Below are 21,843 nucleotides of genomic sequence, written 5' to 3'. Positions count from 1 at the left end.
GTAGAGGTCCATAAATCTTTCGAAGAACTTTTCTCTGGAACACTCCCTAGAAGACCTCTTCTAGAAGACCTCAATTATTGCCTCTTAACCCGTCGGATAAAATCAAATATCTCGCCAAAGAACAGTTTTGTTAAAATTTTCAAAGTTCCCATCAAGTTTGAAAATTAGGGACGTGCTATTAATCAAACTTGATTATTTGATTATTTATAATTTTATCGGTATCGATTAATCAAAGTACTTAGCCCTCCCGTAATTTGTAGTAAGGTTAATCAAACAAAATTTATTTAATTAATCGAATGTATGATTAGTTCAATTTTTATCTTACCGACTAATCAGAGCAACCTAATAAAAATGAATATTTCACACAAATGTTGTAGTGTAAAAAGCTTTTATCGAAAAGTTATCGAGATGTTATAAACCATTTATAAACAAGTTATGGTGTTGTTTCAAGAAGTTATCAATATGTTATAGAAAATGTATCCATTCGTTCTCGAAAATCTATGGATTATTTATGGAAAGCTTGTCAATTTTTTTGTCGAAAAATTTTCGATTTTCTATCAGAAATATATGGAGTTAATATCGAACTTGTTATCGTTTTTTTTTACGAAACAGATACGTTTAAAACTTTGATAAAAATCGAAGACACATCTACAATATGGCTATAGCAAGCCGATAAGAAGCAGATGACTCGGCTGCAACAAACCGATAACTCAACGATCATAAATCACTGTCGAGAGCTAACCGATAGTAACTTGTTGTTTGTATCGGTTGTTGCAGATAAGAAAGCTGACAAAGCTTCTTTCAAAAAGCACGAAATCATTTGTTTCTATTAAAGTTTCCCCTGTTTTGGTTTTCCTTCAACTGCTGGGCAACCTCTCGGTAACTTAAAAACTTTTGATTTCTAGACGTATATCTGTATGTTAATGTATCGAACTTGTTACTGGCGTGACCTAATATGTACATTAGGGTGGGTCAGGTTGAAAAGGCACATCCATTTTCTAAATCTATGCCATATTGTCCATGGAACCATAGGTCTGAAATGAATTTCGAGCCTCCCTAATTTTGTTAGAAAATTTTATATCCGAATCCGAATTTGACATTTATATTCATATATTTTATTTGTGAGAGCCGCTATTCGGATTGGGATATAAAATTTTCTAACAAAATTAGGGAGGCTCGAAATTCATTTCAGACCTATGGTCCCATGGACAATATTAGTCAGTATGACCAATAGAAACAGGATGTGCAACTGAAGTTTTTTCCCGCCTGTTCCCCATACAATTTGACCCGCCCTAATGTACATACATGTTTTGTATCGCCGCCTAAAGGCAACTGCATGTCAGATGAATTTTTTTTGCTGAGAAACTTTTCATGACACTAATACAATTGGAAGTTCTTGCCAAACCGTTGCCGAGGGGTGACACCCTTTAGGGAAACCTTTTTAAAGAATTTTTGAAATTAGTTGTATCGGTACATGTAAATTCGATATGGTAGACCAGCAGAGTAACCCTATGCCATAGTCAGTTGCTCCTTTATTATAGAATGGTATCATATATATGTATATCTATATCAAAGCTTTAACTGAGAACTAGGTTTTCTCTTCGTATATCTGTCAATTACAACAACAATTTTAGTTATTGTATTTAGTTATAACCATTTTATGAGCATTCATTAGCACGTCACCTACTAATTTTTAAACTGTCGTCGACATACGTTACATATACACTTCCCATTAATATCGCAGTGAGCAAAAAAGTTTAGTATCAAGATTAGCCAGGTACCAATTACATTAGGGTGAATCAAATAAAATAAAAATATTTTTTTCGTTTTAGTATAGTGAATTCAGGAGTTCAGAAAGTTAGGCTACGAAAATTTCAGCTTTGATGTTAAAAAGTGCACCATCGCGAATTTCCTAGGGGAATTTTTGTACCAGTGCATTTTGTGCTTAAACAAATAACACAATAAATATTATTAGATATAGGAAATTCAAGGATCTACGAAAGAGGGCGATAACTTTCCGATATCAAATCGACAAGTTTTTGATATGAAATTGGAAACACTCCGATAGAAAATCGATACATTTGTAAAAACATGTCGATACATTTCCGATAAATAATCGATAAGAAATTAATAAATGGGTGAGTTTTAGATAACAAATTGGAAATACTCCGATAGCTAATCCATAAATTTTTAATAAGATATCGTTATATTTTCGAGGAATAATCGATCATTGTTCAATAATAGATTGATAACAAACCTTTCGATAGCAGATTAACAGCTTTTTGAAAACATGTGGAGATATTTTCTCTACTAAATCGATAACTTTGCGATGAGAAACCCATAACTCGTCAATAAAAATATGGTAGCTCATATATAACCGCTGTTATCGATAGAAAACATATCTATAACAAACCGATAACTCGTCCATTAAAAATGAATAACACAATCATAACCCGCTGATGACTAACCGTAACAATTTTAAAAAGTGAATATCAGATAAGTTAATTGCAAATACAATATACGTCATGCGATATTTACAAAGTTGAAGAAAAAAAATAAAAATTCATCCCGAAACCCTTCGAACATACGCTCCAAATTTAAGAACATTCTTTTGCAACTCGTTTTTTCAACCCACTTTAATGTACATGCATACATATAAAAAATAATATATCTAGCATATTTAAGTATCTTTAAATGGCCAAATCAAAAATCACGTGCTGTCGTTCACTGTAAAACTCTCTCATGAGCAGAAGCGGAGTAAATTCTTTTTTTTTTTGTGTAAATTCAAACCGCTAAAGCCACAGCGTTGCTATGCGCGCGCACCACGTGCATTCAAAAACAAAAAACCAAAATACCAACAATAAACAAAAATTAAAAAAGGCTAAAGGATTACAACAATATTTAGTTTGGTATGGCCCGCTCTCTATAAATCGGCTGCTGGCCGACGACTCCAAATCGTGGCGCTTTTGGAGTGAGCAACGGACATAAAATAGTTTGTTACATTTTCGTTGGACCTGCCTCTAAACAAAACTATTGGAAAATTTTATAAAATTAAAGAAACAATCGTCCATTCATTTTATATAAATATAAGTTTTAATAAAAGCTAAACATTTTTGCGAAAGTTTATATTGAATTCGAAGTGAACCTGCAACTGCCTGAACTTGCATTCCACAGACAACATAAATAAAATCATTTTGTTACTTTTCGATTCATTGTTTAAAGATTTATTTAATTCGTACATACTTACATATATAAATTCAATTCGATTGCCAAGGACTATCATCATTGCTCCTGCTTAGCTTCCATTTGAGGCTGAAAGCCAAAAGCTGTGCAGTGGAGGCCACAAATTTGCAACGTCTTGGTCGTCTTGCTTTTTGTTGTTCTTTATCGAAATATAATTTTAGTAGCTTGCAACTGGTGAACAATTTAAAGTGAGTATCATTTAAGTGAAAGTGCATATTAAGTACAACAACAAAAGCAAGTGTGGCTAACAAAGTTTAATGCATGTGCGTATGTGTACGTTGGCAGAAACTTTTTTAGTACAAAGTTGGCATAGAATAGGAAATGTGACTTAGTTGTCGCGATTTTATAGTTAAAGAAGTTTTTATATGAAAACGATTAGATACTAAAATAATTTTTCAATTGAATACAAAAAAATATAGTAAATATGCAAACGAAACTTCTACCGGACTAAACCTAATACAGTATACTCAGTTGTGGAGCTTAGTCAAAATGTTGCAGCATTTTGCAAATTCTGTTTCTCTTTTGGCACAAACGGGGATCGTATCAGTTTTATCATAAAAATCGCTTCTTAATAACACTGTGAAAACAGCCGGCTGGGTATTGGACCAAACCCACTATTTTGTAGAGATTGAGGCTTATGTAGACAAAGTACTATCTCTGTTTTTCAAAGTTAGCCTCCAAAAAATAGATATTGCCTTTCGAAGTTCGAAATTCTATATTTCGAAATTTTTTTTTTTTTTATTAACGCGTTCAGCAAATTAAAAAAGTAAAAATGTGGTCGTGGTCAGCCTTTTTCTTTTATTTGAATGGCTGAATTCTTTTTTTTTTTTTTTGAAAAATGACAGTACGAGCAATTCCAGTGCAGACACGAAAGTAGTAGCCATTATTATGAGACTATCAGACTTTTCACCTCGTATAACAGCTGTTATACTAAATTTCTCAAAAAAAAAGAATTCAACCCTTCAAATAAGGGAGAAGAGCGGACCACGACCACGTTTTTACTTTTTTAATTTGCTCAACGCATTAACAAAAACATAAAATTTCGAAATGTAGAATTTCGAACTTCGAAAGCCGATATCTATTTTTTGGAAGCTAACTTCGAAAAACGGAGATAGTACTTTTTATACATAAGCCTCAATCTCCTCAAAAAAGTTAGTTTGGTGCAATACCCAGAAAAAGAGCTGATTTTGTCGCATAGTGTAATTGCTGTTTGACAATTATATATTTTTATGCTGCGTAATAGGGAACGTTTGTCTGTAATTCTTTTATAGGCAGCATTACTAAAGGGTTTCTTACAGCAAAATACTAGCAATACCCTCTAATTGCAAACAGAAACCATAGCAAATCCTTGTAAAAGCCAGACATTTTCTGTTTTTTTTTTTAGAAGAAGACATTGAAATCATCAAAGTCAGTAGGGGACTTTAATCTGCACTTAAAGCCATTGTACCATTTCCCTCCGAAACTACCGTCAATTATTCTGTCGGTACGTGATTTGAGCACTAGGCTCTACGTATGTTGAGGTCACGTTGTAGTACTTTCATAGTCGCACGGCGTTTGATAAGCTGGGGATCGTATATATCTACGCCACGTTATACCCACCCCTGCTAACTGTACTCATGTGTTGATCGGTAATGAGCCACGAATCTTATCTGTAAACTTAAACTGCATGATAACGACTGAAGTGTTGGAAATAACGGTCCATAGTGAATAATAGAGTAGTCAGCCGATATAGTGTGTAAAGGAGGCGTTATCTAATTCCACATAGTGATCTTAAATAGTTCGTACAGTGGTTTCAAAAAGCTATCGACCGGTAATTCAAAAGTTGTCGAGTTTTCATTGATTTATTGTTTATATTTATTTATTTAAATTACCAATTAGTTATCGTGAAAATATCAATCGGTTACCGATTACAGTAATACTTCGATAATGATAGCAAATCAAAAACCTATTGATAAAAATTGATATTTTTCCGATATAAAGCCGATAGTTTTTCGATAAAAAATCGATAACTTTTCAATGACAAGTTGATACTTTTAAATTACAAATTGATAATCAATCTTTTGGTAATAAACAAATATTTTTCCTTTAGCAAATGTGATAGCACGTTTATAATTTCCGATTATAAACCGTTAACACTTCGACAACGGTTGTTATCGATAAACGGTTCATTACAAACTAATACGTACCGATATAAAGCCTATACTAAAGACAGCCATATAACATTTTTTATTCATAAATGAGTTTTGCCGAACCACCATGCCAAAATGCTGAATGATCACGGGGTAGTCTCTAATATATGTATGTATACCCGAAATTACCTCGAAATGGTCTCCAAATAATCCCGCAATAATCCAAGAATAGTCCCGAAATGATCTGCAAATAGTCGTGGGAATAATGCCGAAATTGTCCCTAGCATATTCTCAAAATGATCTCGAAATAATAATAACTAATACAATTCCAAAAAATTCCAAATGAATCCCGACTCAAAATAGCCTCGGAACGATCCCAAAGTTACAACAATATGACTGAATTCCAAAATGATGCCCAAAAAGTCTAGAAATTATCTTAAAATATATAGTTCCTGAAATCGTCCCTGCATGACCCAAAAATCATATAAGTACATATTTGTATATATGTAGAGTGACGTAGTATAATTTTACTTGTTTAAATTTTGTGGAATAACAACTATTTTCAGACCTATTCCGGTCGTAGAATAACAGTTAAAAAAAAACCTTTGCAATAACTGAACGATCTCACTGACTGTGAGAAAGTGTTTAAAAATAAAAATTAGTCACAGTGAAAGATCGAAAACTATAAAAAATAAACATATCTCATTATATTGGTGTGGAATATCATCTTTCCCCGGCTCAGAATTTGTTTGAAGAAAACCTTATCTCAGTTTTTTTTTTTCTGAACAAAAAGCCTGAAACAGCCACTTACTTATATTTTAAATACTTTTTTTCCTCTTTTACAGAAAAGTTGCACAAAGTGTGGGTGATATTATTGTGCAATTGGACGTATTCGACGAACAAAGAGAATGCGACGAGGCCCAGAGTCTACAGGGCCCAAATGGCATCAATTTGAATTCGCATCTTGATGTATTCTATGCGATATTGCGACAGGTATGGAAAATAAAATTACAAATAATATAATTAATTATAAGCAAGCCAAAGATACCTACGTACATATATACATAACAAATAGGGGATATAAGTGCGTATATGTATATGGGGTATTCCATCCCATTTCGACCAATTTTGAACCCGACCCCTTTAGAATTGGCTGAAAGTTTTTCTTCTTTTTCTAGCTTACGAAAGACGTTTTTCAGAATTTTTTCATCCAACTCAAAAAAAGTTATGAATTTTTAAAAAAACACCGTTTTTGTATTCAAAATGCTATAACTTTTTCAAAAATTGACCGTTTGGGATCTTTTTTTTTAAATTTTTTTTAAATGTACTTTTCGGAAAATATACAAAAAAAAATTTTAAAGTTTTTTTTTTAATTTTTCAGTTTTTCGAGATTTTTCGAATTTCGCCATTTTTTTTCTCATAAAAAACTTCAATCAATCCTGCAATCATCCCCACTAATCCCGGAGTAGGCCGATTTTTTTTTATATTTTTTTTTTATTTAATTGAAAAAAAAATTTTCAAAAATAAAATTTTTTTTGTGTCAATTTTATTTATATAACAAAAATGTAAGAAAATGATTTTTAAGTATTCTTTTCTTTATATATTATGGTAATCTACGATTAAAATGACTCGCTTTCGCTGTCCAGCAACTGCATTAGGCCGGTATACACATACATTCGTATTCAATACTTATCTACGTTTATTAAAAATCATTTTGTTACATTTTTTTGTTATATAAATAAAATGGATAAAAAAAAAAAATTTTTTTTTTCAATTAAATAAAAAAAAAATATAAAAAAAATCGGCCCACTCCGGGATTAGTGGGGATGATTGCAGAATTGATTGAAGTTTTTTATGAGAAAAAAAAAAATGGCGAAATTCGTAAAATCTCGAAAAACTGAAAAATTAAAAAAAAAAACTAAAAATTTTTTTGGAATTTTTTCCGAAAATTTCTTTAAAAACAAAATTAAAAAAAAAAAGATCCTAAACGGTCAATATTTGAAAAAGTTATAGCATATTTAAAACAAAAACGGCGTTTTTTTTAAAATTCATAACTTTTTTTGAGTTGGATAAAAAAATTTGAAAAAATTCTGAAAAACGTTTTTCGTAAGCTAGAAAAAGAAGAAAAACTTTCAGCCAATTCTAAAGGGGTCGGGTTCAAAATTGGTCGAAATGGGATGGAATACCCCATATACATATATATTTAACATTTATTTTCCAATCATTTTCCATATCTCAATTCATACAATTGTTGGTTTTAATGTGTAAATTTTATTGGCTGAAATCTTGTTTATAGGCACACATACATACATCCATATAAACATATTAACATTTACCATATTAGTAGATGTGTATCTATGTACAAATATAATTTTCTAAGGTTGTTATTGCAACCAAACTTGCAAACCGATGCCGTTATTGTCACCATAAATATAACAACTCACATTCTACAAACGTTCTCTCAAACCAGCTGGAAAATTTCCTCCCTCTTCAGAGAAATCATAACGACTGTGCATATTTGTATACCCAGTTTTAGAATGGACGCAGGGTATTTTCAATTTAATTTCATAGCGATGGGTTCCAATGGATTAGAGGAATTGGCATACATATATATGTACATTCGAAAATTTCGAAGTATAGAAAAAAGGATTCGGTATTAGAAATATGCGAAATTGGACTATAACCACGCCCACTTTTTCGATATCAAAAATTTCGAAAATTGGGAAAATATGATTGGTATTGAAAATGGACGCAATTGGATTATAGCCAAGCCCCTCTTTTGGATAGCGAAAATTTCGAAGGGCGAGAAAAATGTGATTGGTATTGAAAACGGCATCCTCGATGTACAGAAATTCGAAAGAATAAAAAATGGATTTGGTATTAAATATGAACGAAATTGGATTATAACCACGCCCACTTTCTTTATACCGAAATTTTCGAACAGTGGAAAAAATTCGATAGCTAACGAATACTGATGAATGAATGCTTATGTAATTTGGCCAATATTGTGCAGAAAGTTCAAAATTTTGTCGAATTTCTGCTTTCTGTCATCACATGCTTTCAAATGAGGCCTAGTCAGTGATAGCAGATGTAGGAAATGCGGTTTGGAGGAGGAAATCATCGAGCATGTTATTGCCAGGCCAAGACTTCAGCTGTTAGGAGTGGCACAGCTTTCAGATCTATAAGCATCAAGTAACATGAATCTTAGAAAGTTTGTAGTATTTGCCAAGAGGATGGAGTTATTTAACAATATAGTTCTTGGTTTCTGATATGGTTTTTCAGTTTGGTTACTAAGCAAACTTCTGGTAACATTATGGAAGGCTAGGCATACAAAATTTAAAATTTTTCACGACGGGCGTAATTACGTACGTTGAAAGCCACACGACTTACACAGTTTAAATGGTTTTATTAGCAGTACAAATATTTACACCACCTCTAGCCTTTACCCTCCCTTAGTAGCATCACAAGCTGTCATAGCCATGGTTACCACTACATGCGACCTCACTTCAAAGCGACCAATAAAAAAATTAAAGCCACAGACACAATGCAAATGAACACTTGTGGACGTTTCATGGCGGAAACAATCGCCTACTCTGCGTAAACTTCCCAAATAGTTTATTAGGACTTACATTTAAGAATAAATAATTGCACTAAACAAAGCCACTTCACATACTGCTCCAAGCCACTGAAGTCAGCTTCATACCATCGTAAATTCCGTTCACCGTTTCACGTTATTCCGAGTAGTCGATTCGAAGTTGTAGAAGGATAACATACACAGCTGGGTACATTATATTCTGTTCCAGCCGAACTTCAACTTTCTTACTTTATCTTTCAAAATTTAACGCACGTGCCGTGCTGCACACTTACATGCATACAATTACTTGTCTTTTTACAGTTACACTCGATTTAATAAATTGCTCTAAAAGCTTACAATTCAACTTTCTACTTTTAGGTGGCCGAAACGCCACAGGAAGTGCCATTTCTAAGTATACTACAACATTTATTACGTATTGATCCCAAAGAGCCAATCAGCGATGTAATCTGGGATACCACAGAAAAGTTAGTACATCGCGCTACACTACTTGAGAGTCATGAGGATTCGGTGCGTTTGCTGCGCTCTCCAAGCGTACAAAAGTTCTCATGTCCACATTGTCGGGGTGATGCTACAAGTCCTAGTCGCAAGAATGCAGCCACCAACAATTCACTCTCTACCTCAGCCTCCACGCAACTGCTACATAATAGCCCATTATCACCAATTGCATCGCCGCTACCACCTGCACCACCACCACCGCTGCTATCATGCACATCGACGCCGATACACAATTTGGCAGCAGCAACAGCACCGCCGCCACCTCCACCGATAAGTGGTATGTTGGTTAGTATAGCGCCACCACCACCTCCTCCACCCATTATGAATGGTAATTGTTTGGTAGCACCACCCGCTCCGCCACCAGTACCCGGTGCACCACCACCACCACCTGCGCCTCAACCACCCGGCGCTGGTAATTTACTTAGCAGCAATGCACATCCTGCCCGTCCCGTTACACCTGATATGAGCATGAATGGTCACAATATGATATTGTTACCACAACAAGATACACCAGCTCCGAAATCAAAAATGAAAACTATTAATTGGGGTAAAATACCGCCGAATCGCGTTATTGGCAAACAGAATATATGGACAATTGTGGCTAGCAATCATCAGGATACGCCAATGACAGATATAGATTGGAATGAAATGGAGGGTCTCTTCTGTCTGCAGTCGACCAGCGCGCAGGGTTCACCTAAGTTAGGACGCGAGAGTAGCGGTAGCTCGGGTTATGATACGCTTGATCGCAAATCGAAGAAGGAAAGTACGGAAATAACTTTATTGGATGGTAAACGCAGCTTGAACGTTAACATTTTCCTCAAGCAGTTTCGAAGGTGAGTTTGGTTTGGGATTTTATACTTTTCTCTTTGGTTTTTATGAAACAGGATGCAAGATCAAGTGTTTCCCCTATAAGAAAGAAGTGAGTCAAAGGTATTTGGGTTTTTTTTTAATTCATTTCTCTGAGTACCTCCTGAAGATATGAATTATACAAGGGTGTCGAGCCTCGTTGGCGCCCATAGGGACTGCTCAATGTTTCCTTCTGCCAAATCCAGGAAAGATTAAAACAACACAGTAACAATTAGTAGCAATAAACTGCTGGGATTCAAGGGGTTGATAATCGCAATAAAAAGCTACATATATAGCTTCACAGCTTCCGCAACCCGCAATTGTCAACCTCGCCTACATAGGGGAATCCTGTTACAAATATGAACATATCATACACATGATCAGCGACTAGGCTCTAGTGCACCAAGTTCCTCGTGCAACAAGGGTGTGGAGACGGGAGCCACACTAAAAATTCATTTTTAGAAGCAATTTATGGGCTAGAAGGGTCATTATGGTCGTATTAAATCGTTCCCGATATGGAACGTACCTGATCTATATCTGCCAAGGACCATTAACTTCAAAAACACTACCCAGAAGCACCCAGAAGCACAAATAACAGCTTCATGAATTCATATTTTTGCAGCTAATTGTTCCGTTGTGTGGGGAGCTATAAATATCTGTGATTTCAATTATTGGTAAGTAATTGTGGACGGCGTTTTAAAACTTTTTTTATGACCTTATGGTCACAGGCACGATTAATAATCTCTGTAACTTAAAGAGAACAAGAACCGCATGTATTCCTCAAAAAATTGCTGAAATTACCCGATTCTGTTCTGGAGACTCATATGGGTCTGTACCTACATATTTCGTTCCATTCACTGGTAGTGAAAACACTTCAGGCTTCACAGCTCCCATTTTATACATGACGGTTGCGACCTGCGTGAAGACCTTGCTGCAAACTTCTGAGTAGATTTATGTGTACTAGATCATTCACCAATGGATCATCTATTAAGGGACTGAATTACTAGGGGCCAATTGATATATCAACACATCTTCTAAAAAATGAGCACGCTTTCAATATTATTTTCTCCTTCTACGATTCCAGTTCCAATGAAGATATTATACAACTCATAAGAGATGGTGAACACGATGGCATTGGTGCTGAAAAATTGCGTGGTTTATTAAAAATTCTTCCTGAAGTGGACGAATTGGATATGCTGAAAACTTTCAATGGCGATAAGAATCGTTTGGGTAATGCAGAAAAGTTTTTGTTGCAACTTTTGGAGGTGCCAAAGTGAGCAAAATTATATTTTGATTTCATAAGTGAATTAAAGTAATTGCAACATTTAAATTACAGTTATAAATTACGCATCGAGAGCATGCTGCTGAAGGAAGAATTTGCTGCCAATATTAGCTATTTGGATCCATGTATCAATGCAATGATTTATGCCGGTGGAGGTAAGTTAAATTTAGGATTAAAGGCCCAATTAATGGTGACTTATAACCACAAAACCATAACCAGATAAAACAGCTGATCGAACCTACCTTATGGAAATCAATATAATCGATTAAAGGGCCAATTAATGGTTACTTATAACCATAAAACCATAACCAGATAAAACAGCTGATCGAACCTACCTGGCGTTAGCGTTAAGGAAGTTTAATTAGCCCTTAAGGGTGGTATATTTGGGTTTCAAAATATAGCTTACGTGCTTATATGGCTTAAAGTTTTTGCAAGCTGTTGTCTTCTAAGCACTATTTAAAAGGTTATAGATAAAACCCCGACAACGCCTTCTAATGTACTAAATTTATTTAAGAAAAGCTAAGGCATTCTTAAAATAATTTCCCGCTTCTGTATTTCAATTTTATTCTGCTTGTATGATTATATTCTTTAATGTTCGGTACCTTTGGGTGCTGGCGTAAATTGACTCTAAGCCTTTAACCTAAACCAATCATATTTAATGTACGCGTCACATACATCGAAGTCTAAGCAATTTTGGAATAGCTTTCGATAATATTTCGTACCCACTTCGAGTTAATTTCGGTAATGTCTTTCAATTCATTTTGGAGATATGTCGGTATAATTTTTGTGCTACATATTTTATGGTCATTAAGAGACTATTTTCGAAACATTTCAGGATTGTCCGAACATAGCTTCGGAATCCTCCCATGTTTGCTTTCTGGAATATTTCGTACACATTTCGAGTTAATTTCGGTAATGTGTTTGAGAACCTTCTATGGATGTTTCTAGATGTTTTTTGCTTATTATTTGCGAAACTGTTTCATAAATGTTTTGGGACCATTTCGTCAACATTAAGGAATATTTGGATTATTTCGGTATAGGTTTAGAAATAATTTCAAGACTTTTTCGAAATTGTTTTCGAGGTCTGTTTAAGAATATTTAGGAACATTTTTGGGATTATATGCGGATTGTTTTCAAGATCCTTTCAGGATAATATCCGAATCAATTAGGTTTGATTTTCGGCTTCATTGCAGTTTATTATATTTTTGTAATAGTAGCAGGATTATTTCGGAATAAATCAAGGGGTTTCAGCTACCCACAGGCTTTGTAACAATGCTGCCCACTTTACTACCCTCAAAGTGAAACTTAGGACTTCCTCCCGGCATTGAAATCAGCCTGATCTTAAATTGTGAATGTATACTTAATATTTGTGTAACAGATGGCTTGTGGTGATAATGTAGAGTAAAAAGTTGGCTGTCAGTCCACAAAGCCGCTATTGTAGCGCGGTTCCTAACTTTCTGTTTATTTGTGCAACACACCCCGAGAGGAAGCACATCGAGCCTTTATTAACCTACATGCCCGAAGACTCTTGAAGGAGGTATCAAAAGCCGCCAGAAGTAACAAAATGGCAAATGAATGAAAAGCCAGTCAAATTGTTAGTATGAAAGGTTAACCTTTTTATACCTTCTCAGTCACCAACGCCATAGCTCTTCTTTTTTGGTATATGCGGCCTAAAAAAATCGTGAGGCTCTTAATTTTGTTTTGTTGTTTTTCTGATAAGGTGGATAATCTTGTGGAACAAATGTCCGTCATCCCTTCTGATATTGGAGAAACGCCGGTTTCGGCGTTGTGCCGTCTTCAGTGTCGTTTTTCTTCGTAAACCTCAATTCTCATAAATTTTAAGTTGAAATCAAAAAAGAGCGCAGATATTCTGGAATATAGACAGAAATGTGCAGTGCTAGAAAAGTTATAACCTCCGCATAGGATTGAACCATTTTTACTTAAAAGACAATCCAAAATCTCATTTTCAGATCTCATGAACAACGAAATGCTGCAAGAAGTTCTGTACATGGTTGTTATTGCCGGCAACTTTCTCAATTCGGGTGGATATGCTGGCAATGCTGCAGGTGTCAAACTCTCATCACTGCAAAAGCTAACCGATATCCGCGCAAACAAGCCGGGCATAAATCTCATACACTTTGTGGCGATGCAAACAGAGAAACGTAATCCCGACCTCTTAACTTTCCCCGCACAATTGACTGCACTGGAAAATGCATCAAAGTAAGAAAATAGCGGGGCTAATAATAAAAATGTTTTGCTTGTACCTTTAAAAATATAAAATTTTACAGGACCACTGTCGAACAAATAAAGAACGAGATTAATGCCCTCGATAGTCGTATAAGTAAAATCAGGCGACAAATCGAAATGCCCTCAACGGAAGAAGAAATTAAAGAGCAAATGCTGGAGTTTTTAGAGGTTAGAATTGAAATAGGGAAATAAATCTCAATCTCATTCTCTCTCTCACAAAAGGGTGCCGAAAGTGAATTAGCCGTGCTGCAGTCCAATATGAAAGAAGTGGAGGCGATGCGTTTAAAATTAGCTGACTTCTTTTGTGAAGATGCGGTACACTTTAAACTGGAGGAATGTTTCAAAGTATTCCAATCGTTCTGTGATAAATTTAAGCAGGCTGTGAAAGAAAATGAACGACGACAACAATTGGAGGAGCAAGCCACATTAAGGCGGAAACAACGCGAGGAGCAGCTCGCCAGACGCACTAGACAAAGTAAAATAGACACTTCACTGAAAATTTCAATATTATCAAACTGATCTGTTTGAATGTTTTATCTCACTTACAGTTAGCCAATGTGGAACACCAGTTTCGGATTCGGAAAATCCATGTACCATTGAACGTATGTTCGATATATCTGATGGCATATCACCCAGTATTACACCGAATGGCAGTTTGCGCAAGAGACGACCTAGTCGTGTTTTGCCTGAAGAAGATGATTTGATGGAATTTTTGCGCACATCAGGGCATGAGCATATTAGTAGAGATCGCAAAGCTTATGGAAGCTTGGGTAAGTATGAAGGAAACAAATTCTTCACAGCCGTGCTATTGTTGTTGTTCTAGATATGGGTTTGTCGCTCTGCTGCTGTTGCTGTTGCTGTTACGGATATGGCGTGTCCTTTGCTGGATAGGGATTTAGTACGATCCTGCACTAGCACCCCCTGGTATCCCTTTCCACGGATTAGCTGTATTTCGTTGTGTGTTACGAATTTAGGAAATCAATATCCTTTAAACAGCCATCACGGACTAGACTAGACCCGTATCTAACTTCGCCAGATAAGTGATATTAATATAAAAAAATTTAATAAACTACATTGGTTGCTCAAAAATGAAAACATAATATGGAGCTTGGTTATAATAAGATGGGCTGGGCAGTAGGCAGTCATATCGAGTCAAGTTGGTAATTGACCTTAATCGTCTCTCCCTATGATCTGCTTTGGCCAAGACTCTAGGTTAGATTGGGTTAAGTCGTAGAATTTCACTTGGACAGAATGAAGATACTTTATAATACCATATAAGCTTTAGATACGATACGGTTCGGTACGAATAAAACCGATCTCGCATCTGAATAAATCCTCATGAGAACCAAGTAAGCTGATATAGACATACTTTCACCTTGTTCACATAAAAGTTCGATGATCTTACCGCATTATCGTTCATAGAGTATATTGAGATGTACCGCATCAACGTTATTGGACACTGACTTGTCAGTGCTGGTTTATCCAATAATAACGGCAGCATTAGAAAGGATCGAGCTACCCTACAAAGATGTAGTGTCTGTCTACCGTTTACTTACTTAACCGAAGCCCATAGCGCTATATATCCGTTTCAGCTATACTCTGGCGATCTAAGAGATCAACGTTACATATGTCCGATATCCAGATTAGTCTAATCTTATAATAGTTTGATGCACACATCAGCGACGCCAGACACTCTTTCCACCACTCGCGATCGCATTGCGGCATACACCGAGCTCCTCTCAGAATTTTTGTGCAAAATAATCACTTAATATATATGCAGCCCTATCACAAAGTACCAGCGGTAGAAAGTAGCTCTCCGGTTTTACCTGTGCTGACAGCCACCCTGCAAAACCTGGCACATGGCGTACAGAAGTTTAGCACCGAGCAGATCTGCAAGCACATCAGCACTCGTCAGCTAATGGTTAATAGCTCCACCAGAAGCACGTTTACTGCTGCAACCCAGAGAATTAAAGACTGCACAGCTTTCTTCCGATTATGGTCCTAGGTAGATAGTAGTTAAAGGCCCCTTGAACTTCTGTTACTTTTACAATCGAATTGACAGCCATTTCTATTGACCTGCTCTTCGAAAGGTATGTAGCGATGCAGCTGGTAACCCCAGAGGAACCTTTAAATACAAATCAATCAGGCGAAATGACGGGAGATTGATTGATCTGAAACTCTTATGGAATACGTAAGAGCTTCTACCGGTTTTTTGAATAAAGGTTAGTTTAGCCAGTTTTAGGTAATTAGGGTAACCACCAAGTATTATCAATGTCAAGATACTCAAATTTAGGGTTTCTTGCACATCTAAATAATGGAGGAATGTAGCGCATATCACTGGTATCGAAATGGACCAGTCTCTCCTTTACAGAGGAGCAGTATCGATAGCCTTAGCTAACAGAATCGCTTCATTAAATTGGTTGATTGGTTTTCATTAGAAGCAATTTATATGGTCGGGGTAGTACCTTAATGGTGCTTTGTTACCGGAACGTACAGGATCTATATCCGTCAAAGGACCATCAGCATCGATAACACTCCCCAAAGCCTTCGGGGAGTGTCTTTATCATTAATACAACAACAACAACAACAGTTGAGTGGTTTATTCACTAAAGTCATATCTGGACTGCTGGAGAGACTAACCGGTGGGAATGAGAATCGCGTCCGTCCCGCGGCTTACAGGGCCAGTATTTTGATCACGTTCTTCGAATAGTCACCCTCAATACTTATTTATTGTATAAATAACATAGTCTAATATCATTGGCCTTTATATAGATCGCTCTTGGGCTCGTCGTGCACGTTCTGGCAGTTCGAGTCGTAAACGTCCCGAGCTATTAAATGTCGACTTCAGTGATGAAAGGGAACGTGCCAACTCACCAGCACCAATATTGCATTTGGATAAAAAATCACCAACATCACCAAAAGCTGGTGGCACAACACCATCACCCACGCAGCAAACCAGCGAGGATACAAAACCGAGGTGAGTGAACTGAAGAGTACAAAGGTGTGACTATCGAAACTATTGCTGATATTTATTTTCGGAACAGAATATCCCGTGAATTTCGACAAAAAATCGAAAATTGGCTGCAATCCAACGAGAACGATGAGAAACAAAACGAAGAATTCAAGCGTAAGCGACGTTTGGTTAACAGTAATAGAAGATCGCTCGAAAACGATACAGGTAAGATTTGAGGAATAAAACCGAAAAAAATTTTGATTTTCAATTAAGAATGAGGGGAAAAAGATTTAAGGGCTAATTAATGGTGACTTATAACCATAAAACCATAACCAGATAAAACAGTTGATCGAACCTACCTTATGGAAATCAATGTAATCGATTAATGGTGCCATACCATAACGCTGACGCCATTACCATACCATAGCCAACCAATTGGTTTTTGGTTTCTCGCCATATCCATAACCTAAAAAGATTTGAGTTGGTGAATTTCATAACTTTTTGTAGATTTTATTCATTGTTTTGGATACGTTATGACTAAGAGACTTTTTTTTTTGTGGAATATGTTTGAAATTTTTTGCGTTTTCTTCATTTTTATGAAATTTTCACGATTTTTAGGTTAAGGTCGATCACATTGGAGATGGTTATGGATATGGGTATGGTTACGACTATGGCGTTAGGGTTAAGGAAGTTTAATTAGCCCTTTAGCGCTAGGTCGGCCACTTTAAATGTTGTGTGATATTGAGAAACCGCGCTCTGAGTGCGGCATCATGATTGGTCCGTTGGTTGTCGCTTTTCTGTGATTGGTCTATAATTTACAGGCGAATTTGAAAATGTGACGTAATCACAGATTGCAGAAAAATGTTTCCAGTGTCAGTGTGATCATTGTTTTATGTACCTTGGTTTTTAATAATTCTTTACTAATTTTTATTACTCTGCTTATTTTAGATAGCGAACGAAAATTGGATACTTTACCCGAAGAGAAAATTATGCCAACCACACCGACTACGACGAATTCGAGTAATGCGCAAGCGTCTATTAAAACTACTAGCAATACTAACAGCATCAACAATAATATGAATATTAATAACGGCAATAATAACAATAGTAGTGCGAATAACTATAAGCGTGTGTATCCAGATTGGAAACCATCCAAAACGCTGGAACAAACCGATGTTGTTGGGACAATACAAGCAATTGCTGGTAAGTGGTCATAAACCAATAACCCATGGGTTCGCCGCGTACTCTCATCTGACAGTGTCCCATTAATATCCTAATTAATGTATGTATTTTGAAAATGAGGCGATTAAAAATAATTATAAATCTGATTCGGTCCTCGTTTATGCGAGACTAAATTTGTCTGTGCACCTTACATTTGGGTTCCATGCCCACTTGACATTAGCTTTTCCGGTGAATACAGACACGAAATAGTATTTGCACACAGAAAGATGGGGAGCGGTCTGTTTGCACACTTTACATTTTTGGATGTTAGTTCCGCCGTCGTCCTTGTTCTTAAGCAGAGCCTATGAAGCACTTCGCTTCCCAAGGCAGTCGGTTCTATGTACCGGAGCGACTCGGGATTTTTCCCGACTAAGGACTGTCATTTCAGTGTGACCCCATTTAATTTGTTGCGTCCCTCCCACAAATTGTCATCCTCCCAGCAGCTCCTTGTAGCAGGACTGCTCCATATTCTCTTACTCCAGGAAGGCATCGAATCCAATCCGGGTCCGTCTCCTGACCCCGGTCCTGAGAAATGGTTTTGCTGCATCTGCCGGAAAAGAATCTTTTTAGGACGGTCATACTCTGTTCAGTGTGTCTCGTGTAAGGGATGGCTGCATCGGACAGGTTGTTCTGGGCTTGATCCCAAAACCTGACGTCCACGTAACTTTTATAAATCTTTTGTGGCTCCTTGCTGTTCACGTCACGCCCAAGGGCATCCCGTAGTCTACGCCTAAGCGGCTCCCCAATACCTTCCAGCAGCCCCGCTGCTCAGCAAGCCACAACAAGTACCCGCTGCTGCTCGCGCCCCACGGCGCCAACAACTCAAACAGCTGCTACCACTCATAACTACTACCTTCGTAGTAGAGTCGGTAGCAATGCTGAGCATCAGCCCCTGCCCCCGTCTTCTCCCCCCCCCCCCTCTTTTCCGGCAGCAATCGTGTAGGTCAGGGAAACAGACTCTTAGTCTCTACCTCCGTTTGCACCGTTTGCCAGCACAGAATATATATGTTTGCGACATCCGCCCAATGCAGCTCCTGCCTTGGGTGATGCCACTTTCCTAGATGTTCTGGTCTCCGCGAGGGCAACCCCCCGACGGGTTTCATCGCGCCATGTTGCCAGGTCGCAAACCCAAATCATCCGGATACCCCAATGCTTGCCCAAGGACGCCCAGTCCCAGGGCCACAACAGCAATTGCGTCCTGGCCTTCCACAACCCAGGCGTAGTCACCCGTCACTTACCCCCAGAGTGGCGCGCCTCCGCTTATGCACTTCAGAATTCTGCAATTAAACTGTAATGGACTGAGATTACGGAGATAGTCGATTTCATGAAGCGGCACAACATCCGCATTGCTGCGATTCAAGAGACTAAACTCACAGCAAGATCTGCATTGCAGACCTGCTCTGGGTATAATGTGCACAGGAAAGACCGCGAGAGCGGAAACGGAGGCGGCCTCGCGTTTATCATACACCACTCTGAGCAATATTATATATTTGATCTTGACATCGACCGCAGGGACAATGTCTTAGAACGTCATAGCCTATCTGTCAGGTCAGGCGATGCAAACCTAGAAATCATCAACATCTACATCCCTCCTGTCAGCTGTTGCCCCAGTGGATACCGCCCTAATATCAGAGCCTTACTCACTGGCAACAATCGCATTATCTTAGGCGATTTCAATGCCCATCACGATATATGGCACTCAAACTTGCGGGCGGACAGTAGGGGTGAGATGTTGGCGGATCAAATAGAAGAAACGACGTTCTGCACAATAAACGGAGACGCCCCCACACGTATAGTAGGAAGCTGTCACAGTTCGTCAGATATCTCAATCGTGAGCGCAGAACTCGTAAACTGCGTCAACTGGCAGCCGATCGTAACATTGGCATCCGACCACCTGCCTATACTTATTTCGCTCGATCGTACCGCTGACTTCATCGTCACCGAAAAACGCACTTTCATAAACTTCAAAAAAGGAAAGTGGGAAGAATATAAATATTTTACAGACAACCGCTTTGCTGCCCTCCCTATCCCGACTGATGCCCGCCAAGAGGAGCGTGCCTTCCGTAAGGTCATTGAATCCGCCACGGCACGTTTCATTCCCGCCGGGAGAATTCCCGAAATCCGGCTTCACTTTCCGGCGGAGGCCGCAAACTTAGCGAGAGAACGTGACCTTATAAGACAGCTTAATCCAGGCGACCCCCAAATAAGGGATATAAACCAACGCATCAGATTGCTTGTGGACGAACACAAGCGAGTGCAATGGGAGGAGCACCTAAGACGTTGTAACCTCTCTACCGGTGTGGGTAAACTTTGGTCCACCGTAAAGTCCCTATCGAATTCGACTAAGCACAAAGACAAAGTTTCCATCTCCTTGGGCGACAAAGTGCTGTCGGATGCGAAAAAATGCGCGAGCGCTTTCTGCCGACAATATATAATGCATCCTACGGTCGACAAAGATAGACGGAGAGCCAATAGACACGCACATAAACACAAATTCAGCGCGTCACCAATCACCATCACCGCTAAAGAGGTTGAGGACGCCATTGGTCGCGTTAAACCATCCAAAGCAGGGGGCCCAGGCGGCATAGCCATGCCGATGCTTAAAAGCCTAGGGAAAGAGGGTTTCAAATATTTAGCGCATGTCTTCAACCTGTCTCTTCCCACCTTTTTCATACCCGAGAAATGCAAAATGGCCAAGGTGGTCCCGCTTCTAAAGCCTGGGAAACCAGCTAACATAGGAGAGTCGTATCGTTCGATATCTCTCCTATTGCCAGTAGCAAAGACGCTTGAAGCCATTTTGCTCCCTTATTTCCAAGCAAATTTGCAGCTAGCCTCTCATCAACATGGCTTCAGAAAACTCCATAGCACTACCACCGCGCTAAATGCCATTAGCACCCAGATAAATTGCGGTTTAAATCAATACCCCCACCATAGAACAGTACTCGTAGCGCTAGACCTATCAAAAGCTTTTGATACGGTCAACCATGGCTCGTTACTGCAAGACCTGGAAGGGTCTACCCTTCCCCCATGTCTTAAAAGGTGGACCGCAAATTATCTGGGTGATCGACAGGCATCGGTGCAATTTAGAAACGAAACATCAAAACCAAGGAGAATTAAACAAGGGGTGCCACAGGGTGGTGTCCTATCCCAACTTTTGTTTAATTTCTACATATCTAAGCTACCTTCACCACCGGAAGGAGTCACAATCGTTTCCTACGCCGATGACTTCACAATAATGGCCACAGGCCCAGGCCCAAAGATCGATGAGCTATGCAATAAAATAAACGTCGACCTCCCTGATCTCTCCAGTTTTTTCGCCTCGTGAAACCTGGCATTATCACCGACTAAATCTTCCGCGACCTTATTTACAACATGGACGTCCCAAATGTCGACCATTTTGAACATCCACGTCGATGGCACTACGCTACCGACTGTCCTACACCCCAAAATCTTGGATGTGACGTTTGATCAGGATCTACATTTTGGTGAGCACGCAGCCGCAATTGTTCCGAGAATTCAGAGCCGTAACAAAATCCTCAAATCCCTCGCTGGCATTACCTGGGGAAAAGATAAAGAAACGCTCATGACTACATACAAAGCAATTAGCCAGCCGATTACGTGCTACGCGTCACCCATATGGTCTCCAAGCCTAAAAATTACCCACTGGAAGAAGCTACAGGCCTGCCAAAATACTGCTCTCAGAATTGCCACGGGCTGTCTTCTTATGTCCCCAGAACACCATCTGCATAATGAGGCGAGAATACTCCCCATCAGGGAGAGAAATGAGATGCTGACAAAACAGTTCCTGTTGGATACCCAGAAACCTGAGCAT

At 38.2% G+C, this 21,843-nt stretch overlaps 1 protein-coding gene across 1 annotated transcript in view; it reads left to right on the top strand.

Moving 5' to 3' along the window:
* The window catches only part of form3 (formin 3), a 192,732-nt gene that overhangs the window by 159,423 nt on the left and 11,466 nt on the right, over positions 1-21,843 (top strand). The window contains 11 exon segments of the mRNA XM_067789857.1: positions 6,218-6,365; positions 9,325-10,295; positions 11,393-11,581; positions 11,645-11,745; positions 13,561-13,810; positions 13,879-14,005; positions 14,060-14,312; positions 14,386-14,607; positions 16,610-16,814; positions 16,882-17,015; positions 17,739-17,993. Coding sequence (XP_067645958.1) covers positions 6,218-6,365; positions 9,325-10,295; positions 11,393-11,581; positions 11,645-11,745; positions 13,561-13,810; positions 13,879-14,005; positions 14,060-14,312; positions 14,386-14,607; positions 16,610-16,814; positions 16,882-17,015; positions 17,739-17,993 — 2,855 coding nt within the window.

This window comes from Eurosta solidaginis, chromosome 5, assembly GCF_040869045.1.
Source record: "Eurosta solidaginis isolate ZX-2024a chromosome 5, ASM4086904v1, whole genome shotgun sequence".
Taxonomy (NCBI): Eukaryota; Metazoa; Arthropoda; class Insecta; order Diptera; family Tephritidae; genus Eurosta; species Eurosta solidaginis.
The sequence above is the reverse complement of the archived record's forward strand: the minus strand, read 5'-3'. Positions and strand labels throughout refer to the sequence as shown.